We start from the raw sequence: 25,295 nt of genomic DNA on the forward strand, positions 1-25,295 counted from the left end.
TGCTAATAACACAGCCTTTAGCTCTCACTAGACTGTGAGCTCCATTGTGAGCAGGCATTTGGTCTGGATTGTTATATAGTTTGTTACTGCTGTAGCTCCAGTGCCTGGCTCGTAGGCACTCAATAAATGTTTATTAAATGAATGAGTAAATTGCTGGAAAGTAAAGTTGTTTTCAATGTTTTGTTATTGTAAATGATATATGTATACTTGTGAATGATTTTGTTTATATTCTGATCATTTTCCTTGGATTATCACTGTTAAATCAAAAGTTGAATATTTAATTTAAGGTTTAGATGACACTTCACAGATTGACCACCAGAAGGATAGTGTGAACTTAATTCACTTTCTTTGTGTGTTTATGTTGTCTTTGACAAAACTTTGGTTGTTGTTTATTTATTTGAGGCAGGGTTTTTCTGTGTAGCTCAGGCTGTCTTGCAATTTGATCTGTAGACCAGGCTGGCCTGAACTCTTGGGATATGCTTGGCCTCCTGAGTACTTCAAAGTATTACCTTGATAAGTGTTTTGGTGTTAAATACTTTTCAATATAGATTATGTTTTTTAGCGTTGTTTTTATTTTTCTCTTTTTGTTCTAGTAGCAAGAAAATCTGGAGGAAACAGTAGTACGGAAGAAGAAAATAGAAAGGGTCTAAATTATCTACAATCCTACCACTCAGAGTCTTGGCTAATTTGTGGGTTTATACTCTACTATATGTTCTTTGCAAATGTGTACTTACGACATACAAAATCAAAATTTACTCAAAAAATTTAAGGATCAGAAATCTACCTAGATAATTCCAGATGACTTTATTATAGGGAGAATAATTGTAGATATATACCTTGCTTTCTAGATGAAGATACACAGAAAACTCCTCTGGGTTTTCCTTTCTCTCATTTCCCTGCTCTCAAAGAAGTCTCTTTTGCTTACAAAAGAGAGGGAGCACCCCACTCCCAGCACTTGGTTTATACTGCTAAAATAGCTAACCATTTTGAGGTATGTCTCTCTTCTCAATGTGATTGGCTTAGGAAAGAACTAATTCCACTATTAAAGACACTGTTGTTTCTCAGTTTTGGCCTATCTTTTAAGTTAGTGAACAAGAGTTACTAGTTAGGGACTAGGCATTCATGCTTTCTTGGCAGAGGTGGGTAGAGGCAAGAGAATGTCAACCTGAAGCTGCTAGATGACTGACAATACTCTGTGAGAAAAATCAAAGTTCTGTCAGATGGAACTCTCAAAAAGGGTTAGAGGGATGGGGAATGAGCTGCTACCCGGCTTTTGAAGAGAACATTAAGATTTGTTATAAAAAAAAAAAAAACCGAATTGTTAAGTGGCTCCTGTGGTGTCCACCCCGCTATATACACCAAGTGCCTCCTGTGGTGCCCCCCCATACACATACCAGGTGCCTCCTGTGGTTGCCCCCCCATACACATACCAGGTGCCTCCTGTGGTTGCCCCCCCATACACATACCAGGTGCCTCCTGTGGTTGCCCCCCCATACACATACCAGGTGCCTCCTGTGGTTGCCCCCCATACACATACCAGGTGCCTCCTGTGGTTGCCCCCCCATATACATACCAAGTGCCTCCTGTGGTGCCCCCCCATACACATACCAGGTGCCTCCTGTGGTTGCCCCCCATACACATACCAGGTGCCTCCTGTGGTCGTACCCCTCATAAATACACCAAGAGTCTTTCTGCTATGTGTTACATTCTATTTCTCTTCCTGTATTTGCCAGTTAACAGTTGTTGTCCCTAGCATTTTCCTCCTCCCCATTCTGATGACATTCAGAGAAATTCTTAAATATTTTCGCTAGAGACATGTTTAAAGACAAGAGTGCAAGAAGTTGGAGATTTAAGACAAACTTCAAGATATTTAGTGTGAAGTGTGGGAGAGGTGAGCTTAGAGGCATCCTTTCATGTGTCTTGGAGTTTTGTTTGGCCATTGTGTACAAACAAAGAATTGGAGTGTTTTAGTCACATTTGCATTTATTGAGGATGTAGAAAATAGAATTAGAGTAGTTACATTGTTCAAGATGCTTATAAAAATAAAATTGTGAAAAAGAATTGGTGGTGGTATGAGAGATTTATGATTAAGGAAGGCATCGTTAGTGGGTATAGAAGATGGGAGAAAGTCAAGTGTGAGCCCTGAGGAGGAAGGTGGTGAAAAGATGGGGATTAAAAAGCTGATGATGAGTAGGGTGTTGGAAGAGGTCAGAGCATGACTAGAAAATCAAAAGCTTATGCAGAAGTTGTTTTTGATTCCCAGGCTGTCACACAAATATGGACATCCCAAATTGCTTTGTAAGTTAAAGTAGATTTGAAGTAGTATTACGTGAAAGTTTGGAGAGAGTTGTAGGGTTAGGAGAGTCTTGCTTCTGGACCCTGTCAGTTACTACATAGGGACTGGACACTCTTGTAGACTGGGGGGATGTGAAGGCCATGGGATTAGAACATTCCTCTCTGTTTTTTGTAGTGTTAAGGCACTTTGTAGAGCAACGCACTGGTGAGAGAAGCCAGGCTGGATTGGATTTTGAAGTTACAGGGAAGTAAGGAAGTGGAGACATTTCTCAGTGGAGAAAGCTGAGTAGTGCAGTCACTTAGATTTTCACATGAAATGGCTTCGGTGTGCCCTCTGGTGTTAGAAACTTAGGAAGCATATTGGCTTAGTATGATGTGGAAGATATTTAAAATTTCTAGTATCTTAAAGTTAATGCCTGGCAAATAAAATTGGCTATTCAAAATAAAAATTGGGACCTCATTAGTATAGCATAGTCATGTAGTCATAAAATCCCAGGCTTGACTCCTAGTTCTTTGTGCATGCTCAGATGCATTAGTCTTCAGCCTCACCTCCTTCTTTTGCCTTTTTTTAGTGCTGGGGATGGAACCCAAGGCCTTCCTACACTTAGCCAAGCCCTATCACTGAGCGTCACACTTATCTTTCATATTGTGGTTCTTATGAAGTTTAAGTTAGAACAAGTGAGCTAACATGTATATATTTTCCAGCTTCAGTTCTTAGAGGCAAACTGCCAGCTTTTCCAGGACAGGCCAAACTTACTGTTTTTTGTTTTTGTGCGTGTGCATATGCACATGTTTAAGCAGATAAGGAGTATACATGGAGACCAGATGTCAACATTAAAGGTCGGTCTTCTTTGTACTCCAGCTTATCTGTCTATCTGTCTGTCTGTCTATCCGTCCATCCATCTATCTATATATCTATCTTACATCTATCTGTCTGTCTATCGATCGATCGACAGGTTATATTATTGAACCTGGGATTTGATTGAATAAATAGGCTACAGCAAGCAGCTTCTCCCACCCCATCCTTCTGTGTACCTTCTGAGCTGGGATTGCAGCATGTGCCGGCACACCTGCCTTTTTATAGCAAGAGTATGTGCAGCTCTAGCACGGTCCTTTACCCACTGAGCTGTGTGTCCCCAGCAGACAACCCAATTCTTTAGATTCTGAAGGGAACAGATTCTTGAAGGTCTTTTCATCGTGGTTGGCTCTTTTTTTTGTGGAGAATTTTTCTGTGTTTAGTGTGTCTTTTGGGCATTGAACCTCATTTCTGTCAAGAATAATTTGAAAGTAAGCAAAGGCCATTTTAGTGGTAGTGCGCACACCTGGTGATTCCTTTTTTTTGTTGTTGTTGTTTTTGTTTTTGTTTTTGTTTTTGTTTTTGTTTTTTGTTTTTTGAGACAGGGTCTCTCTGTGTAGCCTTGGCTGTCCTAGACTCACTTTGTAGACCAGGCTGGCCTTGAACTCACAGTGCCACCTGGTGATTCCTTTGGAGAAATGGGGGACTCTGGGACTGATGCAAGAAATTATATGAGATGACCCTGAGACACTTTGGCACAAGATAGAAAATAAGCTATTAAAAAGAATTAACCAAGGCCTGTCCAAAGGGCCCTGCAGGAGCTATTTGAAATTCTTCACTAGTCAAGGATGAGATAGTGGGAGCATAAGAACAGTTTTAATGAATCTAAATATATTCAGTAATTTGTTACTGTTGGATGTTATTTTGAAAATAAGACAAGTTTTTTTTTCTTCTTCTTCGTAAACTATAACATTGGATTACTGTACCAAATAGTATAAGAGGCAAGCTTCCTTAGCAGAAAAGCTACAAGATAGAGAAGGTGTGATAGAATAGAACCACTTGGCAACAACTAGTAAAGTTAGGGATCCAGGCATTGATTATCAGTACATGCTAGCAGTATAGAAAACCAGTTGCCTCCAGGCGGTGGTGGCACATGCCTTTAATCCCAGCACTTGGGAGGCAGAGCAGGCGGATCGCTGTGAGTTCGAGGGTATCCTAGTCAGCAAAGCAAGTCTAGGACAGCCGTGACTACACAGAGAAACCCTGTCTCGAAAAACTAAAAAAACAAAAAAAAAACAATTGCCTTGCGATGGATTAATACACTACCACAGGGGAGGGATTGCCAAACCAGTAGGACATATCTCAGTCTTTACGCTCATTTGTCAATTTAAATGAAATGGAGAAGAGAGAGAAGCTTTAACAACAATGTCACAGAGAAGACTAGCAAATTCAGACTTAAAACCAAGATTCTTTTTGTGATAATTTACATATAAAATGGTAGGCTAAACTTTCCTTCAAAATTGCATCAAAGGCTTAGTGATGTGATACAGAGAGCCATGTTGGCCATGGGATTGCTGATTTTAGAAGTGAGTGGTTGGTACATTTGAGTCTGTTATGCATTTTGTAATACTTCCTTATATGTTCAGAATTGTCTGTTAGATTTTTGGTTTTTTGTTTTCCTGGTTTTTTGAGACAGGGTTTCTCTGTGTAGCCTTGGCTGTCCTGGACTCAATTTGTAGACCAGGCTGGCCTCGAACTCACATTGATCCGCCTGCCTCTGCCTCCTGAGTGCTGGGATTACAGGCGTGTGCCACCACACCCGCCTGGCTGTTAGGCTTTTAAACAGGGTAAGAAGATAGAAACATTGGAAAGAACCATTCTCACTGTACTTTACTAGTGTCTCATTCTTTTTTCTTCAGTATTACTATTTTTTAATAATAGGCAAATATTTATTCCAGTTTAACTGGTCTTCGTGTTAATTTTTAATGCTTAACACTTTGAAGGCTTTAATTTAGAATATCTATTGAATTTTCCTTTAGGACATACCAGCTGAATTAAAGTAACTTATTCTATTTCAGGTATCTGGTATTTGTTACTGTACAGAACTTTGGATAGCCCAAACTCTCAGCTGTTTCTAGTACAGTATGAATCATCAATCTGATCTCATCCTTTCATTTTCTTTCACTTCCTTTCCTTTCCTTTCCTTTCTTTTCCTTTTCCTTCTGGTCTTTTTAGACAGGGTCTCTGTGTAGTCCTGACTATCTTGGAACACATGTGGGCCAGGCTGGCCTTTAACTTATAGAGGACCTACCTTGGCCTCCCCAAGTGCTGGGATAAGTTTAAGTTTGTGCCACCATGACTTGCTAGTAGGATCTTTCTTTTACTAGTTTTGCTAAATATCCCCTCCCTGCCCCAGGTCATTCTCTTTTTTTATTACTTTGGGCTGGAGGGAGAATAGCTTAGTGAGAATACCTCACTGCTGGTATGAACACAGCTGAGAGTTTGACCCTAGGCCCTGCCTAAAACTGGGACTGCATTTAGGAGGTAAAGGCAGGAGGATTGGAAGTTGAGGGTCATCCTTGGCTACACAGTGGTGAGTTCAAGCTAGCCTGAGCTGTGTGAGACCTTGTCTCAAAAACAAAAACAACCCCCCAAACCAAAACCAAATCCCAAATTATTATTATTTATTTAGGTAGTACTGAGATTCATACCTAGGAGCTATGCTGATTGCTCAAGAAACTTACTTTTCATTGTAAGTTTTTGTATTTAGCTTTCTCTCTCTCTCTCTCTCTCCCCCCCCCCTCTCTCTCTCTCCCTCTCTCTCTCTCTCTCTCTCTCTCTCTGTTTCTCTCTCTCTCTTTAGCTTTCTCTTTTATGTCACATACTTCATTAAATATTTTTAGCTATTATCAAGTAGCCAAAGTGCTTTTACATGCTTAGCTATTTCAAATTCATTCTTGGAAGTGGCTATTGGAATTTATAATTTTTTTCAGTCTTGGCTGTCAGTCAGAAAGTTCAAGGACACTTTCATGTATTCATACACCTTATAATTCTTTTAAAATATTTTTGATTTTGTGTGTGCATGTGAGTGTACTCTGGATCCTCTGGAGCCAGTTACAGCCCTCATGAGCTGCCTGATGTAGATGCTTGGAACCAAGTTCAGGTACTCTGCAAGAACAGTATATACTCTGAATTGCTAAGCCATCTCTCCAGCTTTGATGGTATAAAAACTTAAAAATTATTGTTTGTGTGTACATGTGTGTGTGTATACATGTATGTGTACTCATGCACACATGTATGCTTTGGCCCATGTGGAGGTCAGAGAACAACTTCAGAGTTGGTTCTCTTTTCACCTTTCTGTTGAGTAGAGAGATTGCATTCTTGTCTGCAGGATTTTGAATAAGTGCCCTTACCTGCTGAGCCACCTTGTTAGCCTGTAACTTAGACTCTTATGAACCCTGTTTTAGAGTTTCTATTGTTTCACATTCTCACCAATTCTTTTGTTTGTTTGTTTCTTTGTTCTGAGACAGTGTTTCTCTGCAGCTTTGGCTGTCCTGGACTCGATTTGTAGACTAGGCTGTCCTTGAGCTCATAGAGATCCGTCTACCTCTGCCTACCTGAGTGCTGGATTACAGGCGTGCACTGCTGAGCCCAGCTGCTCACCAGTACTTGTTGTTATTAAATTTACTATGTGAGTCTAATGGTCCTTTGTTTTGTATTTTATTTTTTAAAAAAGTCTTATTTCCAAACTTGAAGCTTCTTAGAGTCATTCGTGGCACCTTTTAGCTGTTGGAATTTCTGAGTTACCACTGACTGTCTAGTTAGCATTTAGTGAACTTCTCAGTTGCTGTGGCAGAGACTTGTAGTAAAGGTTAAAAAATTTTTTTTCTGCTGCTTAAGATAACAGAATTTTTGCTTTTTAAAAGAACTGAAGTGAGATCTTATGCTGTATTACATAAAAAGCCTGCAGTGTCAGAATATCTGTCACTTCATTTTGTATTTTTTCTTTTTCCTGTTTTAGGCTCCGTGCTCTGTCCAGTGGTGGGAGTATCACGTCTCCTCCTCTTTCTCCTGCCCTGCCAAAGTATAAATTAGCAGATTATCGTTATGGCCGAGAAGAAATGTTAGCACTTTTCCTTAAAGACTACAAGGTAAGAAAATACAAAAAGTTGGGAATTGTAGGTGAGATAAGTATGGACAGCGATGCCTAGCGGTATCTGATGGACCCCTCTCCATCTCTTCCCCTCTAAGTTGAGGTGCACAGTGATTAAAGAATGTTCTGTCCTTACAGAAGACCTGTGGTGTCCTTATGGGAACAGGTGGCCTGTGGCCACATAACAGGCAGCACTGTGGGGAATCTCCTCTCTCCCTTCTCCTTTCCTTTCCCTTTTCTCTGTTGTAGTCTTACATTCCTTCCCAGTTGGGGTCTAGGAGTGAGGAAGGAGCAGCTTTCCTCTTTTGCCCTCCTTAAATCAAATTGAAAGGTTTAGTGGGGAGACATCTTGAAATGCACCATTTGCTTCTCTTAAAAAGGGAACCAAGATGAAACAGCGTAGATTTTTCTCAACTGATTAGGGAAGATAATGTCTTTTTTTTTCCCCTCTCAACATACTTTGTTTTTAATTTATTAATGGATGGGAAATCTCAAATTTAGGACAGACACAGTTGCTTTGAAATTTCCTTAGCATCTGCTTTAAGTTAAATGTGGAGATTTTATTCCTCCACTCTGTACTTTGGAGTACCTTGGAATACCTTTGGAAATGGCTTCATGGGAGGAGAGGGTGGGTGGCTGTAGTATTTATTTTACTTTACTTTTTGAGAGTTTTGGGAGTTTTACCATGTAGCCTTGGCTGCCTTAAAGGTCCCTATATAGATCAGGCTGACCTAAAACTCAGAGATCCTTCTTGCCTCTTTCCCTCTGCTGAGATTAAAGGTGTGTGCCACCATACCTGGCTGTGACTGGAGTTTTTAATGTAAGTACTGCATAAATTGAATGTGCTCATTGCTAGAAAACAGTACTTTTCTTGGGTATATCTTCTTGCAGCTGGAGGAATAACAATATTATGGCCTGTGTTTATCACACAGATACCTTTTGACCTTCTGGAGAAAGAATTCCTGCCTATCCTGCAGGAGGAGCCCCTGCCACCATTGGCTCTAGTACCTTTTACAGAAGAAGAGCAGGTTTGTACTTAGCACTGAGCCTCAGCTCTCCTCTTGTTTCTTTTGCTACAGAATGACTATGGAAGAGTCATCATTATGGCCCTGGGGATAGCCCCACATCAGCCTAGCCCAGCATGCTTGCTGATGATTGGCATGTGGATGACTTGAGTTGCCAGAATTTTGTTTTGGATTCTGTAGCTGTTGAGTATTATGCAGAGGTCAGGAAATCTTTCAAGACTTTTTTTTTAAGTTAAAAAAAAGTTGCTTAATTTTTATATGTATATGAGTGTTTCCCTTTTTATCTGTGCACTACATGTGTACCTGGACCCCAGAGAGGCCAGAAGAGTGTGTCAGAGTTTTAGATGTTTGTGAGCCACTTTGTGGGGATTGGGAATTGGATTCTATCCCCTGGAAGAGCAGCCAGTGCTCTTAATCTGCTGAGCTGTCTCTGAAGCCTTGTTTTTCTAGATCTTTAAGGACAATGTCAGTTATTCCTTACAAAGTATTCAAGTTGAGGGGAGATGTTCCCCCCTTACTCCCCAAGAAGGAAGGGGAAGAGCTTCTTTGCAGAAAGGTATACTTTCTTACAGGTAATTGCCTACCTGATTTAAATCTTCAGCTTAGAGCAGAAACTTATCTGTCAGTACTGTGCTTGCTGGTTCCTGTTTTCTAGGCATGGCAGTAATATACGAAATTAAGATTTTTGGTCTAGAAAGTGACAAGTTTATATTTTATGTAGTGGCTGTAACTGTTTGCAGATTAAAGATTGATTTAAGGAGTTTACAGATACCCTGTGATGGAGGGATGAGCTTTTATTGGAATTTTGAATTCCATGTTAAAGGAAGAATCCTCTTAAACCCCCCCCCCTTTTTTTTTTGAGGTACAGTAGTACTCCAGGTATAGTCTTGTAGTCCAGGCTGGCTACAGAGTTGAAATGTAGCCAAGGATGACCTTGAACTGTGGTCCTCCTGTCTCTACCTTCAAGTGCTGGGATTATAGATACTGATTTTATGCATTGCTGAGAATTACACCTAGGACTTTGTACATGATAAGCAAGCACTCTACCAGCTGAGCTGTATTTCTAGCCATTTGACTTCTTATTTTTTTTTTAATGGCTTTGATACAAAGTCCCCATCATAAAATTGACCTTTTAAAATTTTGAGACCTTGCCTTGAACATACTGCATAGCTGAGGATAATCCTGAACTTCTGATCATGCCTCTGTCTCTTTAAGTGTTGGATTATGGCTATGTATCACCACACTCAGTAAAGTCTACTATTTTGTTTGTGCAAGTATACATGCATGTGCAGGTATATGTGGAGACCAGAGAAAAAACTTGACTGTCATTCCTCAGGTGCTTTTAATTAATTAATTTATTATTATTTTCCAGTTATATATATATATGAATGGATGCTTTGCATATTAACCATTCTGACCTCCCATCTCTACCACTTATTGTCTCTATCCCCATCTCACAAATCTCTCCTGAATTTTAATGTTTGTGACCTACTAAAATTAACCACGGGCTCCTGTGTGACTATGGGTTTAGAGCTATGCATTGGAGTTTGCTGGGTTAGAGGCACAACTAAAGACAATGAGTTCCCTCTCTCCCAGATTCTATTAAAACAATAGTTCAGAGTTAAAGGATAGGGCCCTGTGAGCCCCTTCCCTTTACTTGACTGTCCATGGAGCAAGGCTTGTGTGGGTTTGGAGCAGAACTACAGTTGTTTTTACTAGTTTAGGGGACAGCAGTTCATGGCTCTTCAGGCTCTTTCTGTACTGGATAGCCCCTCTTCCTCAGGGTCCATGAGGCTTAGATTAGTGCCTTATTTAGGGTTAGCCAGTATCCATGGGTTATTTTCTATGTTTTGGGTAAACTCCCATGCCCTATTTTTTTTGTTTTTGTTTTTTGTTTTTGGGAGACAAGGTTTCTCTAGGTTGGAACTGACCATGTAGGTGTGCTAGCTGCCAAGCCAGTGAGTCCCAGGTATCCTTTCCTTTCACAGTGTGTGTGCCACTATGCTTGACAGTTTTACTTTTAAAAATATAATATGTATTTTAGTTGTAAGATTATGTGTATTTTTGCATATGGGCCTGTGTGCTCACGTGTATGCATGTACCTGTAGATGCCAAATGTCAGATACCTGCGAGTTGGAGTTATAGGTAGTTGTGAACCACCAATCATGTATGCTGAATACCAAAGTGAGGTTTCGCTTTCTCTCTCTTTTTTAACGATTTATTTATTATGTGTATAGTATTACCTGCATATATACCTGCTGGCCAGAAGAGGGCACCAGATCTCATTATAGATGGTTATGAGCCACCATGTGGTTGCTGGGAATTGAACTCAGGACCTTTGGAAGAACAGCCAGTGCTCTTAACCTCTGAGCCATTTCTCCAGCCAAACTGAGTTTCTCTGGAAGGTTGATACATGTTCCTAACTACTGAGCCACCTTTCCAGTCCCAGCTTGACAGTTTTTATGTAGGTTTGGGGAAATTGAACTCATGTTCTAGTGCTTGGGCAAGCACTTTACCACTGAGCTATTTCTCTAGTCCCAAACTTAGTATTTTAGTGACTATGCCTTTCAGTGGCATTTAGTATATTCACTAGAGCTCTAGAGCTGATAGCAATGTCTAATTGCAGAACATTCTTAGGTATCTGTCCTCCCTTTCTCTCTCCCTTTCCCCCTCCCTCCCTCCCTCCCTTTCCCTCTCCCTCCCTCCCTCCCTCCCTTCCATCCTCTCTCTCGCTCTCTCTTTTTTTTTGTCGCTTTTTGAGACAGAGTTTCTCTGTGTAGCCTTGGCTGTCCTGGACTCACTTTGTAGACCAGGCTGGCCTCGAACTCACAGCGACCCGCCTGCCTCTGCCTTCTGAGTGCTGGGATTAAAGGCGTGCGCCACCACGCCTGGCTCCTTCCATCCTCTTACAGGGACTTATGTAGTCCCGTTGACCTAAAACTCCTGATGCTACTCTTCAGCATTCCTAGTGCTAGATTGTAGCCATGTTTTTGTGTTGACAAGAGTCTGTCTTAGAAGGTTTAGAAGGTTATGTATTGAAGATAGCACAGTAATTTTTATTTTGTAAGCCTTTTTTCTCCTTTGATTTTATCTAAACTTGGGGGGGCATGATTGAATTTTAAATTTGGTATTTGTAGCTAGTCTAGATTGCTCATCTCTGTTCTGCGGTATGTTTTATAGTACGGGGAAAGTCATAGTCTTCCCAGCATGTAGGGATGGTGGGTGTTGTGATTTTTCATTATAGGTTATGCTCCAGGGATACTTACCTGTTATGCTCTTGCTGCCAAAGAGTGAACCTAGGGCCTGTGCATGCTGGGCAAGCATTTGTCATGCTGCCCCTGCTGTGTCATTCTTGTGGTAGTGGATGGGCTATGGCAGTGGCACACTGAGTTTTAGTGCTTGGCAGGTCTTTAAAGCTTCTCTGGATATTGTCCAAAAGGTTTCCATAGCTGTTGAGATCACTGTGCACTCCCCTGCCAGACTCTGTGACATACCTATGGCCATAGGTTGCCTACTCTTGGTTTTAAAATTTTGTTCAAAGTAAATAGTTGCAAGTTTTATTTCTCTTATTTCCCTTTTCTTGTGTGTGTGTGTGTGTGTGTATGTGGAGAGAGAAAGAGAGAGACACAGAGAGAGAGAGAGAGAGAGAGAGAGACAGACAGACAGACAGACAGACAGAGAGACAGAGACAGAGAAAGAGAAAGAGAGAGAAGGGGGGAGGCTGTGGTATAAGATTGGCTATAAGTTTGTTATATTTTGAGATGTGCTCCATTTGTTCTTAAGGTCTCTAGGATTTTTATTGTGAAGGCATGTTGGACTTTGTTAGGTATCCTTTCTGCACAGGTTGAGATCATGTGGTTGTTATTCTTAAGTTTATTTATATGTTATGTTACAGTTATTAGTTTGAATACATTGAACCAACCTTGCATCACTGGGATGAATTCTACTTGGTGGTGGTGGTCTTCTCTTCCTCCTCTTCTTCCTCCTCTTCTTCCTCCTCCTCCTCTTCCTCCTCTTATTTTATTGGGTTTAAATACACACACACACACACACACACACACACACACACACACACACACACACACGGTTTCTCTGTGTAACCTTGGGTGTCCTGGAACTCACTGTGTAGACCAGGCTGACCTTGAACTCACAGAGATCCATCTTTCTCTGCCTCCCAAGTGCTGAGATTAAAGGCATGCACCACCACATCTGGCTACTACTTCGTTTTCTTAATGTGTTCCTGAATTCAATTTCACATATTTTGTGGGGAATTTTTATGTTATTTAAAAATTTTACATATTTTATTAATGAGCAAGAAATCAAGTAACTTAAATAGAAAAATGTATAGGGTTGGATAGATGGTTAAGTAGGGAAAATGACCCTAAAAGTTGTATGCAGAAGCATGTGCCTGGAAGCTCAGCTTTGGAAGCATGAACAGGAGGGCCCTGGGGACTTTCTGGCTAGCCCGTTTAGCCTAAATGTCAATCTCTGGGCTAAGTGAGAAATTTTCCCTCAAAAAATGATTAGGAAGGTAGGAAGGAGAGCTGGCTCAGTGGGTTGAGAGTGTTTGCACATCAAGCATTAGTATCTTTATTTGATTCCTAGTAGCCATGCAAAAGCTGGGCATGGTGTTATGCATGCCTATAATTCATTGATTTTTGAGGAGAGACAAGAGGTTTACTGGGGCTTGCTGACTGAAAGCTTACCTCCCGGTTCATCGAGAGACCCTCTCTATAGTAGAGTAAGTGGAAAGTGGTAGAGCATGATGTCCTTGTCTAGCCTCCACACATATGGGTGCCTGAATATGTATGTGTGTATACACCACATACACGCTTATTTGCATACATGTGTTCACTCTTTCATTCTAATTGTGTCTGTCTGTCTGTCTGTCTCTCTCTCTCTCTTACACACACACACACACACACACACACACACACACACACACACGGAGTAATAAAAGGATAAAAGGAAATAAGAAAAAGGAAACGATGCCCCATGTTGACTTGGCTTCTGTATGGTTGCATGCAGTTTACCCCCTACATACATACTCATATATTTATACATGTATTTCTACTCATGCAGTAGTAATGGATGGAGATAATGGCTCATCAGGTAAAAGCTCTTGCTATACAAGCCTGTGACCTGAGCTTGATCATTAGAGCCTATGTTAAAAAAAGACAGATATAGTGCACACATCTGTAATCTCAGATTTCCTAAGATAGACTGGGAGGAACAGATAGGAGAACAGTCTGGAAGCTCTCAGGCTAGCTACTCTTGGGTAGGAAACACAATAGCAAAAACAAGAGGACCAGCATAAAAGGGACCTGCTGCCAGACCTGCCAGCCTAGGGTGGATCCCTGGGACCCACATGGTAGAAGGAAAGAACTGAACCATGGAGTTGTTTTCTGCTTTCTATGTGTGGGTGATGGCACAGATGTGACACACACACACACACACACACACACACACACACACACACACAAACAATAAAAAGATGTATTAACAAAATAGGAGGGAACCTGCCTTAACAAGGTAGAATGCAGGAATTCACTCCCATAGGTTGTCCTTTGACCGCCACACATGTACCACCAAATAAATACCTGCCCCACCAAATAAATATAAATAACAAAAACACAAATCTGTAAGAGATACTTTAAAATGTACGAAATAATAATAATGATAATAGAACAATAGAAAAGTCTTCTTTGTCCCCCATTATGGTGCCTTCCTTCTTTACAGGAGGCAGTGTTAGCAGTATATATAGATACATATGTATTTTTTGATCCTGGGTCTCTATATTGCCCAGGTTGGTCTCAAATTTGTGGACTCAAGTTTTCTACTGAGTAGAGATTACATGTGAGTATCACTGTGCCCAGTTCTTGACTATTTTTCCAAGTAAACATGTATTTTCCTTTTTACACAAATGGTATGTATCACTCATTATTTTGCCTTTCTGATAAACGCTGTTTTTATTAAAGAATTCTTTGCACATTGGGGAAAAAAAGTTTCTGTTGTTTGAGTTTGCTCTGTCTATGGTGGTGAAGTTTCAAGTCCTTACATTTATATTTCTCTTACTGTTTTATTGTCTTTTATGTTTTCTTTTGTAGTGCTAGTCTTCCTCTTACTGGTTTATAATATTTATATGGCCTACCTATATTTTCAGGTCTGTTGGATAGTTGTCTTGGGTAAATTTTTGAAATGCTTACTACAGTTTTGATTTTCAGTATAGTCGAAGTGTTAGGCAGTGAGTGTGCTAGGGGTTCCACTGTGCTAGCCAGCCAGTCCTTTTCCCGCTCAGCTGTACTCCAGTGTGCTGCACTAGTTTTACAGCTCACTGGCATTATTTTGTGAACTTTTATGTTGGGGGTGGTGTTTGTGCTTAATTAAACTTATAAAATTATTTTCTTAAAATAGTTTTTATATTTCTAGAGATAATACTGGCCAGAAAAACCAAATTGGGAGAATGACTTAGTTCTTGTTAAAAAAAAAAAAGAAAGTTTGACTTTTAATAAAAAAAATGAGTTGGGAAATCTCCTATAACTAACTAACCTTCCTTCCTTCCTTCCTTCCTTCCTTCCTTCCTTCCTTCCTTCCTTCCTTCCTTTTTTTGAGGCACAGTTTTTCTGTGTAGCCCTGGCTATCCTGCAACTTGCTTTGTAGACCAGGGTGGCCTTGAACTCAAAGAGATCTGCTTGCCTCTGCCTTCCCAGTGCTGGAATTAAAGATATGTGCTACCATGCCTGGCCCTATAACATTTCTTTTATTTATTTTTTGTTTTTTGAGACAGGGTTGCTCTGTGTAGCCTTGACTGTCCTGAAACTCAATCTGTAGACCAGGGTGGCCTAGAACTCATAGAGATCCACCTCTCTGCCTCCCGAGCACTGGGATCAAAGGCATGTACCACCTCCTCCCGGTCCTATAACATTTCTTAAGAAATCAGAATGTAGTAATTGGCTATATGAATGATTGGGAGAAAGGAAAGATTATTCAACAAACTGTTGAAAACTGTTGGTTAACAACAGTGGACTAGTAACTGGAAATGATTGAATGTTGATTTTTGTTGTTTTTGAAATATGGTTCAATTAGGAAATAATGTCTCATCATCTTTTCAAAAATAGCTTCCAAGCTTATGCTATTTAAATTAGCCATTATTGGTTAGTATTTAGGTAGCTTCCATGTTTTGCTTTTATAAATAATACTGCATATAATGATCTATTTATTTACATATATAAGTAGTAGCATTTTTGTGTTTAAAAAGTGTGAGATTTAAATATTTGTTTACAGTTTTCCTTTTAAAGATATTAAACTATAGTTTGTACGTTAGAGGTAATATATGAAGATACACATTTCCCTATTCTTATACATGATACAATTGACTTTTATACATATGCTGCATGGGATCCTGGTATAAAAAATGCAGTTAGCACTGATCTCTCTTTAAAAAAATACTTTATGTATATGTGTGTTTTGCTTGCATGTATGTCTGTGCATCATGTGCATGCCTAGTGTTCATAGAGGTCAGAAGAGGTCATCTGATCCCTCAAAGCTGGAGTTAGAGATGGTGTTGAGCTGCCATTTGGGTTCTGGGAACTAAACCCAGGTTCTCTGCCAGGACTAGTATGTGCTCTTATATTCAGCCATCTCTGCAGCCTTTGGGACTTTATAGTATTACTTAATTTTAGTAATGCCAAAGGCATGTTTGGTAGTCCTCTGATTACTTTTTAACAAAAGGTAAGTTAATGCCTGTGTTTCAGCCACTTTTTATTAAACTTTGCTAAAATATAGCTTGAAATTGATGGTCTTTGAGTTAGGTATTTTTGCTTAACTTTTAATTCTCAATTTTATTGTTCTTAAAGTTTTTGAAGTTACCTGACTATAGTCAAAGAAAACAACTTACATATATTGATAGTTTCTAAAAGTGAATTGAACAAACTGACAATGAACGAAATTGAAACAAAGATAGGTAGTAAGGAGAAAATGGTACACATATTAAAAATTTAATGATGAAAACAGAATTTTGTAATTAGTTGCATGTTCTCTAAAAGAGGGTAGTATAAATATCAGTTCAGTTGATTTGGAATTTAAGAACACCAAGGACTAAAGTAGAATTGAATTTCAGAACTTTTCATCTACACACTTAACTTGTATTGTGGAAAGTACTGGGAATTGAACCCAGGGCTTATGCATTATGGCCAAACACTGTACCACTGACCCACACCCCAACCTTTTTTTTTTTTTAAACTTTGAAATAGAATTTTACCAAATTGATCAAGCAGACCTGGAATTTAAGGCAGCGTGTACAGGCTTCAGCCTTGGACTCCTTCTGTCCAAACCTCCTCTGAGTTGTGAGACTGGCATGTACTACCTCACCCAGCCTAAAGTTTACATCTTACTCCCTTGCCTGGCAGGCTGGACTTTAGTCATATCCAAGGTTTCTTTCTTATTTGTATCATACCTGTGCACATTTGTGCAAAGAGGTACTAGGTTCTAGGTGTACAAGATTCAATTACTGTTGTAGTATTTTTGTTTAAACACTCTTGCAGAACTTTCTATCAAATATACAGAATTTTATATTTTATAGTTCATTTGAAGACGTATAATTTTTCTGGTTGCCTTTTAGCCTCTTTTATTTAATTTATTCAGGTGTATCAATAGATATATTTTAAACTTCCTGTTCTCCCCTTTTCCTATGTGATTACCCACTTGCTACTCTAATTGTGCTTGAACACATTCCATACTGGCTCTGGGTTTGTACCTACATGATTGCGATCACAAACCCACACACCCAAGCATACATTATTCACATCACACATACATGCGCGCGCGCTCCCCTCCCCTTCCCCCCATATATAGATTTTTACTTGACATTTTTCCATTCGCTGCTGATTTCTGTCATTCTATCAAATACTAGTTGGAGTTGCTAATCTGCAGTGCTGAGTACAATTAGATAGGATAGAAAGGCCATCTTTCCTTTTTATTGTGTTACTTTGCTTCAGATATTTTAATGACAGTATTTTCTTCTCTCATAAGTTAAAAAGACTTAAATGGCATTTAAAAAATGAAATGTAATTACTTCATTTTAATGACCTCACAGAAACATCACACACCTAGACAGTGATGGCCATCCAACCAGACAGCTGCCAAGTCCCAAATTGCATAGCTCTCTGAACTTCTATACAGTTAGTATGGTCATTCCTAAAACGGGCCACTTTAACCTCGTCTGCGTTATAAAGCTTTCTCTGCTTCCTATCTGTCTTATTTTGTCTGCATCTGGATAGCACCCTTTAGTTTATTTTCTTACATATCTCCTCAACAAACCTAGCTTTGTGTAACACATTGGTGTCTGCTTGGCTGATCTCAAAGATAATTTGAGGTTGTCTCAAGGCCAGTCTGATCTACATAACAAGTTCCAGAGCATCCCAAACTACACAGTGAGACTCTGTCTCAAAGACAGAAAGAAAGAAATTGTCGGTTAACTAGATTTGAATGGTCTTTATATGTCCTGAAGTTAGTTTCCCATTGCTTGTAGTAATTAGATACCATTATGGGAGGCGGGGACAAACAATATGTAGTTTTGTGTGTTTTATCCATTTTTCTTTTTTTTTCTTTATTTTTATTTTTATTTTTATTTTTATTTTTTGGCAGAGAAACTTTTCCATGTCTGTAAATAGTGCCGCTGTCCTGCGATTGACAGGACGAGGAGGAGGAGGAGGAACAGTGGTGGGGGCTCCTAGAGGTCGAAGTTCTTCAAGAGGGCGAGGTGAGCTATGTGAAAAAAATAATCACGGAAGAGGAGGCGGAGGCTAGGGAAATCATTAAGTACTTTAATGTCTAATTGGAAATCAAACCAACTGTTCTTTGATGTTGACTGCAAATGCCTGAACATTTATTTTCTGCAGCATTTCTGAGATGCCTTCTCTACTGCCCCTGCTTTGGAGAGAAATATGTTTCTAGCTGTATAGGCTGAAGCAAGAGGGAGTGTAGACAGTCCCAGTTAACTTCTAAAGAGAAATTATCTTTATTCTTCATTCCTGCTTGGAGCTTTGCACTTTGGGAACTAGAGCATCCTGAAGGAATTTGGTTGCTGGAGCCATACCCAAGCCTCTGTGGACCTCCCTGCAGTTTCTTTACAAGGACCATCTGCAGACATTACCATAGCCAGGAGGAATTTAGTGAGAAACACCTGATACTCTAGGGGGGCTAGACCTCTAACAGCAGATCAAAATATAATCAGGGAGCATCCATTGGTATAATGTGTAGTTTTATGAATTTATGCCTTCTCTATCATTCCCCATTTTGCATTCATTGGCTTTCTGTTAAAAATCGTTATTGATGTTATTAATAAATGTTCTTCCTTTAGTGTGAAACCATATGTAGATTGAATCATAACATGAGTCCAAACATGTGCTGTTGTTTTCTTTTAGAGATGCTTTAGAAGTAGAATTGGCTGTCAGCAGTGGCAAAGGCCGTTGCCACCATATTATGTGTGGGCATGATTATTGGTGTAGAGTGCCCACATTTTTTTTCAGTTTCATTTAAAAAATTTTGAAAGTTTTATGTGTTTTGTGAATAATTTATACACAAAATTTTAAAAAATGAAGAATATAGTATAGTTTCTTTTAAAATGTGACTTCTATACATATGTGTGTACAGTGAAGAAGCTAACTACAACTTTCACCCACCCACTCCCAAGTATACAATCAGGTTTTTTCCCCCTTGAATTTGTCTTTGTCTAGAGCAATAGTTTTTAACATTTTTTGTTGGTAGACTCATCTGTAGAACTTAAAAGAAATAGCATTGCCACAGACCTTGAGATGGTGAGAGCTAGGTATGTCTGCTTCACAAGTTGTGCCCACATGGTCATTTTCTGGGAGCTGTGCATATTGGTGTATGGTGGTGGTGTGGAGATGGGACTGCCTGAATGGTTCTGGCCTCTCTGTGGGCGTTTCCCTTCCTTTCCTCCTGTGGGAGGCTGTGAGAAGAGGTCTCATTCTGGCAGCTTTCCCTCCTGTGCTCTTCAGGTCAAGCCAGAGAAAAATTTCCTTAATCAAGACTGCAGACCACACACATCTTCCACCTGGTCTCTGTAGGCCTTAGAACAACTTTACATATTAAGAAAGGAGCAGAACTGGGTGTGGTAATGTGTGCCTGTAATCCCAGCACTTGGGGGGGTGTTTTCTGGAGGGTCAGCAGTTCAAGCACAAATTTCAGCTATATTGAGAGTTTAAGGCTAGCCCGAGCTACATTAGGAACTCCTGTATGAACAACCAAACTGTGGCCCCCACACTCAACCAATATGTACCCCCAAACAACTAGAAACAAGTGAAGGATTGATTAGTTACCACCCTTTTTGCTTTCTTTGAAGTAAGAGTTTTTATAACCAGAGCTTACATAAAACCAATATAAATTATATAATGCCGTGACACATAAGTAAAGCAATATGTAATGTTGAAGGATACAGAACTAGTCAAATGGATGCACTTAGCTTTGTGAAAATACTTGGGAGTGCTATGGTCACAATGGTCTGTGATGTTTGTGGCTTTGTATTTTCACTTAATTTTAACTCACTGGTTAAATAATGATTATTGTGGCTTTTCTTTTGATTGTAATATCTTTCCAACTTAAGGAAAAACTCATACACAAATCTATTGGCTTCTAGACTTCAAAATATCCTGACTAGTAAAATTGAAGAGAACAGATGGCTGGTGGAAACAATGAAACATTGTTACCTTTCTTTTTTTATCTGGTCTGGATGTTTAAAAACATCCACAAACTGTCAATAGAACATTAGCATTTTTAAAAGGAAGTGAATTTTAATTCTTAAATAGAATAGGGTAAAATTTGAGGTAATAGAGGCCGGGCGTGGTGGTGCACGCCTTTAATACCAGCACTCGGGAGGCAGAGGCAGGCGGATCGCTGTGAGTTCGAGGCCAGCCTGGTCTACAAAGCGAGTCCAGGACAGCCAAGGCTACACAGAGAGACCCTGTCTCGGGGGAAAAAAAAATTGAGGTAATAGGATAGTCCTTAAAGTTTAAAAGGCTGATCACATTATGTTTTCTTGCTTATTCTTGTGTGTGGGAACCACATTTATAGATGACTTAAATGTGATAAGTTGGAAAGTTATAGAATCTGATTGCCTTATAGTACCTTCACATTGGTAAAGCTTCTATCACATGTGCAAGGCTGGGGCCGGTCAGAACTACAGAAAAGAATTTATGTGTGTTTTTCTTGATTTCCCCCCCCCCTCCCCCTTTCTCCCCTTCTGGTCACCTAAGAAGTTTTGTTTTTGTTTTTAATATTAATATTAATCTATTTCAAGACTAAAACGATTTCCTCAAAATTGTTCTACATGATAGGTTTCCTGACAATTTTTTTGTTTTTTGTTTTTTTGTTTTTGTTTTTGTTTTTTTGAGACAGGGTTTGTTTGTGTAGTCCTGGCTGTCCTGGAACTCACTCTATAGACGGGGCAGGCCTTGAACTCAGAGATTCACCTGCCTCTGCTTCTGTAGTGCTGGGATTAATACTATTCTTAAAAATATGTTCATGTCGATGTGTGGGAATATGTATTTGAGTACAGGTGTTCTCAGAGGCCAGAAGAGGGCACTGGATCGTCTGTAGCTGGAATTAAACAGTTGTAGCTGCTCAGTGTGGATGCTGGGAGCCGAGCTTAGTCTACTCATGTGCAATTCACTCATGTACTGGGTCATCTATCCAGCTCAGACAAAATTAATCTTGAAAGGGAGAGGGGATTTCCCCCCTGGTCCTAAAATCACTGTTGTGGAGGAATATTCTCGTGTTAATTACCACTAAATTATTTTAGGACTTTAACTAGGTGCATATTCTGAATGTGGTGCAGAGGGGAAGCTGCTTAACCTGTGAGTTGACTCATGTTGACTTAAAGTGATGAAATTTGAAGACAGCTTTGTGATTATTATAGTTGAACTGTGGTTTTCACTTTTCTAGACAAAGTAGATACTCAGTTTCGTCGAGAGGATAGGTGTTGTTCCTGAGACTACTCCTATACAGTTCTGTGCATTTTTAGTATTTTGTTAGAGTCTCAGAAGTGCACCTGAAATTTGAGTCAGTATCTGACGGATTATGGTGAACAATTAGAAGAAATATGTGGATATTTGAAGTTATTTGCTTTGTTGTATGCCACATTCAGAATCTGTTGTGTGGGGACTGGGGATGTATTTTTGTGGTAGAGTGTTTGACTAGCATTTGCAGTGTGCTGGATTTGGTACCCAGCACCATACACAAAATCAAGCTCCATCATTTTCTTCTGATCATTTTGGTGTGTGGGAGAAATTAGGCTAAGGATAGTTGCTAAGACATCTTTTTTTTTTTTTTGTTATAAATACATCCTAGACCCCCAGGCCTCCTCTGATTTTCTACTCCTCTGTGTCAGTCAGATACAGTTGATATGTTAATTGAGAAAACTGTATAGAATGTGAAAAGCTGAAAGTACATACTGCTTGTTGCTTGCATGCCTGGCAATTGCATGCATATCCTTGACTCTAAGCTGTGCAGCAGTGCAGACAAATTACACACACACACACACACACACACACACACACCCTTGAGTATGCTTTTGTCATTCAGTAGAAGGTTTGAGTTAACATCAATGCTTTATTGCTGTGGGTTTATATTGTTCTAGGATGTTTTATCAGAATTTTTTTAGCCAACCATTATTTCTAGTGTTTTAATAGTGGTGTATTCATTTTTACACACATATGCAATCATGTCTTTTAAAATAAGATATAGCCTGTTAAATGCCTCATTACGTGATTTTAATTTCATTGATATGTGAGCATTATAATTTATACAAGCTTAGATGGTTTTGGTTATTCACTTTGCTTGGCCTCTTGATACAATTAAGAGACAATGATTACAAGACATATGCTGCTGCTGGCGGTATAAATGGGATATTATTTTACAGTAAATTTCAAATAAGCAGTACATTTGGAAATATAGTGTAGTGAGTTCTTAATTCAATAACAGCCATTCATTGTCACAGTTACATATCATATACTACATGCTGTCAAATATACCTTGTCTTTATGTGACAGACAGTAGAGTGGATTTCTTTAGACCAACATCACCACAAATACTTGAATAACATAAGAAGTCTCTAGTTACTCTGAAGTTTTCGGCTCCATTATAATCTGGTTGAACTGTGGTTATAGTAAGAAATCTATCGCTGGGTGAAACTATATGCACTGAGTGATGGTTTACATACTTTTGTGAGTGCCTCCTTCTCCTCTTTTCTTTTCTCTCCCCCCCCCCCTCTCTTTCTAGACAAGATTTCTCTGTGTAACCTTGACTATCCTGTAGTCACTTTATAGACTAGGCTGTCCTTGAACTCATAGAGATCTGTCTGCCTCTGCCTCCTCTAGCACTGAGATTAAAGGTGTGCTACTATGCCCAGCTTCCTTTTCTTTTTTCTTTTCTCTTGTTTTGTTTGTTTTTCTTTTTGAGACAGGGTTTCTCTCTGCAGCCTTGGCTGTCCTGGACTAGCTTTGTAGACTAGGCTGGCCTCAAACTCACAGCGGTCCACCTGCCTCTGCCTCCCAAGTGCTGGGGTTAAAGGTGTGCACTGCCGCTGCCACCCAGCTCCTTCTCTTTTCCTTTTTCTCCTTTTCCTTTTTTGTATTTTCCATCTTTGGCTTTTTTAGTCATTCTTGATGTCACACAGGCTGGCTTTGAACTTTCGATTCTCTGCTTCAGGCCCGAGTGCTGAAATTATATGCATGGTCCACTACACTTGACTCTGTAAAGGTATTTCTACTGGAAAAATGTGTGAGTAGAGTCACAGGTTGATAGTTAAGCAGATGGCCTTCACTAGAAGAGTGTTTACATTTGAGCAAAACCTCCAAGTCCCTATAAGCCAGCTGCTCTATTGGTTTGAGTTTAGTGTTGCTATTTTTCTTATCTCAGAATTTGTGTGTAAAATATGAAGGATCCTTGAATCCTGTAAGAGTGCAGCTCACAATCCTACAGCTGTACAATTCACTCCTATGGGGAGGTAGATAAAATTATTTTATTTTGCTTGACATTTTCCACTGTAGTTTCTTTCTACAAACTTCCCGTATTAAGATTTTTCCCAGTAGTTACTGAAAATAATTTACTAAAACATTCAATTTATAATGGTTCATTGAACTTCTTAGATTTCACTGTTTAACTTTTTATTGAAGAGTTTCCTGTTGATACTGTTTATTGTTCGCCTGTAGGATTCTTTTAGTTTTGTTGTTTCTGTTTTTCTCAAACCCATAGTTGTGCTACATCAGAGCCATTATAGACCTTGTGAGATAATTCCGTGTAGACATCCTGCTTGTACAAAGAGTCAGAACTGTAGAGATTAACCTTCAGTGTTGAACATACCTGGATGGTGGTTTCTGACTATTTCCCTTCACCCTGTTTTCTTATTTTCAGGCAGAGGTAGAGGTGAATGTGGTTTCTACCAAAGAAGTTTTGATGAAGTAGAGGGTGTGTTCGGGCGAGGAGGAGGCAGGGAAATGCATAGATCACAGAGCTGGGAAGAAAGGTAACTAAGTGTTCAGATTGTAATGTAAGGATTTATTGGTCTATAAAACTCATTCCAGTGGATTCCATAGTACTTCCTGCAGTGCCAATTACTTGGCAGGCTGAGGGAAGAGACTCTGGTGTTCAGGCTTTCTGGTATAATTTAACAAACTCCTGACTCAAAATATAAATGGAACAAAGGGCTAGGATTATAACCCATGGTAGCTCTCTGGGGAGGTTCAGCCCTCAGTACTCCAAACAAAACAAAGCACACTGCGTTCCTTTCCTGAGCTGTGCAGGGTTGCATGTTCCTGTGACTCCAGTACTTGGGAGGCTAAGGAAGAAGAATTATGAGTTCCAGACCAAAATGGGCTTAGACACAGTGTGTCTAGAGAATGGCAGAGATTGGGTGAGAAACCTGTTTCCTCTCCATGCAGTGCCCCCTAAAGAAAGAATATTCTGAAAACAAGAACTTACTCCCCCCTTTTAAAAACAGAACTGAAGCCTCTGTGTACAGTACAGAACCTCCCCCTTTAAACATAACTGAAGCCTCTGTGTACAGTACAGAACCCCCCCCTTTAAACATAACTGAAGCCTCTGTGTACAGTACAGAACCACCCTCCCCTTAAACAGAACTGAAGCTCTGTGTACAGTACAGAACTTTATTCAAAAATATTAATTATTAAAAAGCTACTGTGGTTAGAAAAATTTATATGGTCCTTGTTTAAAAAACTAAGCACGAATAGATGAATACATTTGTGTAAGCATGAGGATTGTTTGTTATTTGATTAGCAGTCAGCGGGAAGTGCTGTCACCTTGGTGGTTGACATGAGCAAATGAATGCATCTACTTGGGGTTTCTGTCATTGTATGAAGCCTGACAAGATAAGTGAGGGCAGTTGCATAATGCTGAATATAAGGGAATATCCATTGGAAGCAGTCTAAACAGATGATAGTACCATTAGATAATGAGATTTCTACACAATAGAATATAATATCCTATAATCATTACAGTTAAGGATGAGCCCTGATCTCAAAATAAAGGGAGAAGCGTTATGTTTATGACAGTGGTAGCTGTCTTGCCCAGCACCCTGAAGCTCTGGGTTTAGTAGTCAGGACCACAAACAAAGGAAATTTAAGAATGTAGGAAAACATTGCCAAAGTCATTTATATTTATTTATATATATATATAATACATATATATATATATATATATATATATATATATATATATATATATATACTTAGCATATTCCTAGCTGAAATGACTAATATGCTAGTCATTAGAAGCTAATTTTTGGTAGGTGATGTGGTGGAGTTTTTGTTTTCATCATTATGCTTTCCTGTATTTTCTAAATATTAACTAGCAGAGCTGCTTTTTCAAGAGAATACAGGAAAGTGAGTATCATGATAGGAAATCTGTGTTGCTTTCAAGGCGTTTTGAATTTTATTTTGTCTTTTTAGGGGTGACAGGCGCTTTGAAAAACCAGGAAGAAAAGATGTAG

General features: G+C 39.4%; 1 protein-coding gene across 6 annotated transcripts in view; it reads left to right on the forward strand.

Annotated features, from left to right (window-relative positions):
- The window catches only part of GIGYF2 (GRB10 interacting GYF protein 2), a 130,121-nt gene that overhangs the window by 30,689 nt on the left and 74,137 nt on the right, over positions 1-25,295 (forward strand). For 4 of the 6 annotated variants that reach the window (XM_084778570.1, XM_084778573.1, XM_084778572.1 and 1 more), the window contains 5 exons: positions 7,113-7,242; positions 8,177-8,272; positions 17,915-18,029; positions 23,702-23,813; positions 25,255-25,295. In XM_084778570.1, coding sequence (XP_084634696.1) covers positions 7,113-7,242; positions 8,177-8,272; positions 17,915-18,029; positions 23,702-23,813; positions 25,255-25,295 — 494 coding nt within the window. Of the gene's footprint in view, positions 1-7,112; positions 7,243-8,176; positions 8,273-17,914; positions 18,030-23,701; positions 23,814-25,254 lie in introns of those variants that run through there. The other 2 variants (XM_084778574.1, XM_084778575.1) reach the window with 2 other exon arrangements.

This window comes from Acomys minous (genome assembly GCF_964271855.1).
Source record: "Acomys minous genome assembly, chromosome: 4".
Classification (NCBI taxonomy): Eukaryota; Metazoa; Chordata; class Mammalia; order Rodentia; family Muridae; genus Acomys; species Acomys minous.